The 5,000-nt window shown below is 41.7% G+C and overlaps 1 protein-coding gene across 1 annotated transcript in view; it reads right to left on the bottom strand.

Annotated features, from left to right (window-relative positions):
• The window catches only part of LOC125026174 (dual specificity tyrosine-phosphorylation-regulated kinase 2-like), a 137,107-nt gene extending 134,041 nt beyond the window's left edge, over positions 1-3,066 (bottom strand). Inside the window, exon 1 of the mRNA XM_047614454.1 lies at positions 1,683-3,066. Within this exon, the coding sequence (XP_047470410.1) occupies positions 1,683-2,807 (1,125 nt within the window). The 5' untranslated portion in view covers positions 2,808-3,066. The remainder of the gene's footprint in view (positions 1-1,682) is intronic.
• Positions 3,067-5,000: the final 1,934 nt, after the last annotated feature.

The following is a 5,000-nucleotide window of genomic DNA, read 5'->3' as shown; positions in this document are numbered from 1 at the left end:
GGATAGCGTGTATATGACGGTAAGAGCAACATGAGTGGACTGGATTTCCTTTCATTATATCGAGAGAGAGAGAGAGAGAGAGAGAGAGAGGGAGAGAGAGAGAGAGAGAGAGAGAGAGAGAGAGAGAGAGAGAGAGAGAGAGAGAGAGAGAGAGAGAGAGAGAGAGAGAGAGAGAGAATCCTAAAATTAACAACCCTAATTCTATACAATCATTCGCGAACACCCGAAATGAAGATGGAGTCAAGCATTCATTCACAGCCAACATCTATTCGTTACCAGTAAGTTAAACACGGGGTTTGAACAACAACATGAACCTCGTGGTAATGTTCAGTGATAAAGAACGGCCATGATGTGCTTTCTCCTTGAACACTATTCCGCTGAGCAAAGTGATTGAACTCTGAAGCTTTCACTGTTGAGAAGGATGAAATCAACATCTTGACTTCTGAATGCATAATGTTTTAAAATCAATAAATCAATCACGTGATCAAATACAAAGTCCAAAAGGTAAGTAATCTATTTTAGTTTCTTTTAATAAAAACAATGGTAGTACATGACTATTCTGAACAGTGGAAAACTACCTCAATAGATATATAGTGATAAAAATACACTACATTTCCTTCACTGTTATTTCATGTACTGTGAGTGTGTGTGTGTGTGTGTGTGTGTGTGTGTGTGTGTGTGTGTGTGTGTGTGTGTGTGTGTGTGTGTGTGTGTGTGTGTGTGTGATGAAGCAATAAATCAACAAGTCGGATCATTGTTTACATTTCAAATTTATGACCCGATTCTCTTCACACATTCAGCTGCGGAAAAATCCACAAAATAGTCTGTGGAACTATAAGTGTTAAATGTAGTTAAATGAAACAGATACGGCTTTTTCGCTTTATCATACAATAACTCCAGTATCATCCTTACATCAGAAGTATTACATAAAGGACATTAAATATCCCGTTACTCTATTATACAATAGAGAAAGCAGCATAGTAGTGGATGAATGAACAATTTTAAGCAATAACGTATTGATACTTATGCATTCCCTCAATATCCCATTCATTTTCCTTTGGTGTACTTGAAGAAAAAAAATCATGATGCATGAACACTTGCAGGCAAGAATGTAATGGTAAACTGTATCTCTATGTTGTCTCTTTCCTAAACGTGTAGACTTATCCTCGGCGAATCGTTGCATTAAACGTTCCTCGGTGTGTGCAAACTTTTCAAACCCCTGTTATCAGCGACTCTCGGGTGTAAACATGTGGTTGGGAAAACGTGTAGGGTCCACTCGGTTGAGATTCGAGTATATCTGCTTGAAGGAAATCTACCGGGTCGCTAGGTCATTTCTGAACGTTAGACGGACGGAATGGAAATGAATATATAAATAAAAATAGAAAAGGCATTGGGGTCAGTACAAACGAATCACGCATTTACTCCGCACGACTAAAAGCATTCATCAATCCACACGGCATTTAGAGCTCTATCTATCCACCCATAAATCATAACAGTGCCCATCCACATTTCATGGCACTCGTCCCACTGCACAGGAAGGAAATTAATTCATGTATTGTTTATTTTCTACCCCCACACCCCCCACCTTCCAACAGCCCGACAAGCCTTATCGATTTGCAGTTGGATTTTTCCGTCCATTAAATAACCTCTCATGCTATAAAACAGCGGGTGCGAAATCTTACCTTAATGCCACTGCGTCCTTGTTGTTTCAGCAGTACGTTCTCCGGCTTCATATCACAATGGATGATTTTGTTTTTATACAGGGCGTCCAAACACAAGAGGAGGCTGTGAGCAAATTTGCGAACCAGCTGGAGGCTGAAGCCCATAAATTTGTTTTTCTTTATAAGCTCATAGAGGTTTATAGAGAGGAGCTCAAATGTAATACACGTATGAGAGCGGAAGGTGAAGTGGTCGAACATATGGATGATGTTCATAGTATTGTCTTTGTCCTGTTTCCTGAGGTGTTCGAGGATGCGGATCTCCTCCTGCGCCTGCCTGTGGAACCTCTTCTCATTCCTGACGATCTTGAGGGCCACGTGCAAGTGACTCTTGTGGTCGTAGGCCTTCACCACCTGCCCGAAGCTCCCCTTGCCTATGACTTTGAGCACCTCGTACCTGTACTGGATGTGGTCGTGAGGAATGTGGGCATACGACCCCTGGTGGTCGTCGTACCCATAATTCGAGGAGATTGCCTGGTTCCCAGACCCTATGATACCTGGCCGCTTCTTCGCATTGGCGCCTATGAAGTAGATTTGTGGATAGTTAAAGATTTCTTTATGTTCGTAAGGAGTAAGTTTGTTCATATAATATTTCATGACTTGTTCAGGGGTAGCTACATATGTCTTTGGTTGTCTGGTTGAGCCGTTCTTGAGGCTACTCGAGTCAGCCGAGGGCGGCCGCACCACGGGCAGGCTGGACGAGTCGGTGTTCACTTGACTTGACACAGAATTCGGCTGTCCGTTCTGCTCCGAGTTCGAGTTGGTGTCGTCGAACTCGTAGAGCTGCGTGATGGACTGGGCGCCCGTGGTCTTCATGGTGAGGGGCTTTAGGGGCGGCAAGTGGGTGGTGCTCCCGCCCTCAAGGTAGGCGCTGGTGCCTGTGGTGGCGTTGCTGCTGGTGTTCGAAAGGGTGGTGTTGGTGGTGTCGCCAGGGGAACCCGCACCGTTGATGTTGGCCAGCAAGGATCGGGTGCGGGAGAGGGGCATCGCCGTGAACACTCCGCCAGCGCCCAGCAACCCTCCCACTCCACCTCCGGGACCTCCAACACTCCTGCAGGCCGCCTCCCTATCTGTGGCCGCACATATCATAGCGACGACGCCGCCACCTCCTTCCCACAGCTGAGGGCCATGCTCACAACCACCACTCCAAACACTACACTAAAAACACTAATATTTCCAAAGCACTAACTTCGCCTCCGGGCTGCACACTCGGGCCGTGTAAATACCACTTCCTAAGATATTGTAAAATTATCCACCTGGCTTCATTTGTGATTCTTTTTGCTATTATCAAATTCATAAACACAACACACCGCCGCGCATCTCCTTCCACCAAGAGAACCTAGAAGAGACTCAGTTCATGAACGCTGAACAATGGAGACCACGTCAATGTCCTCTGACGTCATAACTTGCCAGCCAATCACAGGCGCGCTCTGGTGTTGCCAGCGGTGTCATATATTGGATTTGTTTTGAAAATTAATCTGATAGCATCTTCATTTTCTTCGTCGTAATAGGTCACAGATTAGATAAAACGACGCTTTGAATATATCACGAACTCCAAACATTAATGGTTAGTGGAATTAGGCTATAGGAAATTTCTCTCTTTTTTGTTTTATATGAGTTCAGAGTCGCTAAAGCAATAACAGTGTCTGAAAGATAAAAAAATAAACGTTTTCAGGGGAGTATTGTGCAAATGTACATATATGTGGTTTTATAATTAAACTTCATGGTAACAGACGTAAAATGAAATAAATTCTTGGCTCTTTAACTCATTCAAATCCCAAATTACATATACATTCGTTTTTTAAGTAAATGTTCAGTGCAAATTTACCCGAAATAAATAACATTCATTCTACAGTTAGACATACACTGATCTCAGAGATACACAATAAACATATTTACACCTAAACATAATTAATATAAAAATCTACGAAGATTGTAACATAAACTCTAACCAACTCATTATCTACTGTATATATTTATTTATTCTCTCCATATTCAACATCAACAATAAGAAGGAAATATTTTACCTTCAGTCAAATCTCAAACGCCAAAGGAAATGTTCGAAAAGATCTAATTAGTAAATAGTTTCATTAAGGCATTCTCAAGACGCCTTCCTTCCGCTAATCAACAGAAATATTAGAAACAAAAAATAAAATATAAAAGTCCTTAAGACATTACTCAAGCACCGCCCACTAACCCATTCACCTCATTCAAGAGAGAGAGAGAGAGAGAGAGAGAGAGAGAGAGAGAGAGAGAGAGAGAGAGAGAGAGAGAGAGAGAGAGAGAGAGAGAGAGAGGGGGGGGGGGGGAGAGTAACACAAATTCAACCACATTACCCTAATACTCATTTAAAAAGCTAAAAAAAAGTCCTAGTCAACTCTCTCTCTCTCTCTCTCTCTCTCTCTCTCTCTCTCTCTCTCTCTCTCTCTCTCTCTCTAGATAGATAGATAGATAGATAGATAGATAGATAGATAGATAGATAGATATACATACATACATACATACATACACACACACACACACACACACACATACATACATACATACATACATACACACACACACACACACATACATACATACATACATATATATATATATATATATATATATATATATATATATATACGTATATACTTATAGACATATATGTGTATATATATATATATGTATGTATATATATATATGTATATATGTATATATGTATATACATATATATATATATATATATATATATATATATATACGTATATACATATAGACATATGTATGTGTATATATATATGTGTGTATATATATACATATATATATGTATATATATGTATATGCCTACATATATATATACATATATATATATATTTACACACACACTCTACCTCTATTCCTCTCTCTCTCCCTCTCCCTCTTCACACCTCTCCATCTCTCTTTATCTCTCCTTCTCCCTCTTCTTCCCCTCCGCCCCCCTCCACCTCCTTTCCCTCTCTCCTTCCTTTCTTCCTCTCCCTCTCTCCTTCCTCCCTTCCTTTCTTCCTCTCCCTCTCTCCTCCTTCCTTTCTTCCTCTCTCTCTCCCACACCACCTCCCAAAACGCGAAACATCGTACACCGCCAGCGCATGACGTCACGGCCAGGCGCGCGCAAGGCAAACTCACACGCATGCCATATGGCCCAGACCCAAGGGCTCGAGGTCTGTGAGATTTAGCACACTACCGTATTGACCACCTCGCCAGGCGCTGCTTCTCCTACTTGCACTACACTTATTTTCGGGGGGAGGGGAATAACGA

The sequence above is a fragment of the Penaeus chinensis genome, chromosome 6 (genome assembly GCF_019202785.1).
Source record: "Penaeus chinensis breed Huanghai No. 1 chromosome 6, ASM1920278v2, whole genome shotgun sequence".
Taxonomy (NCBI): Eukaryota; Metazoa; Arthropoda; class Malacostraca; order Decapoda; family Penaeidae; genus Penaeus; species Penaeus chinensis.
Note: the sequence above shows the minus strand (reverse complement) of the source record. Positions and strands in the feature narration are given on the sequence as shown.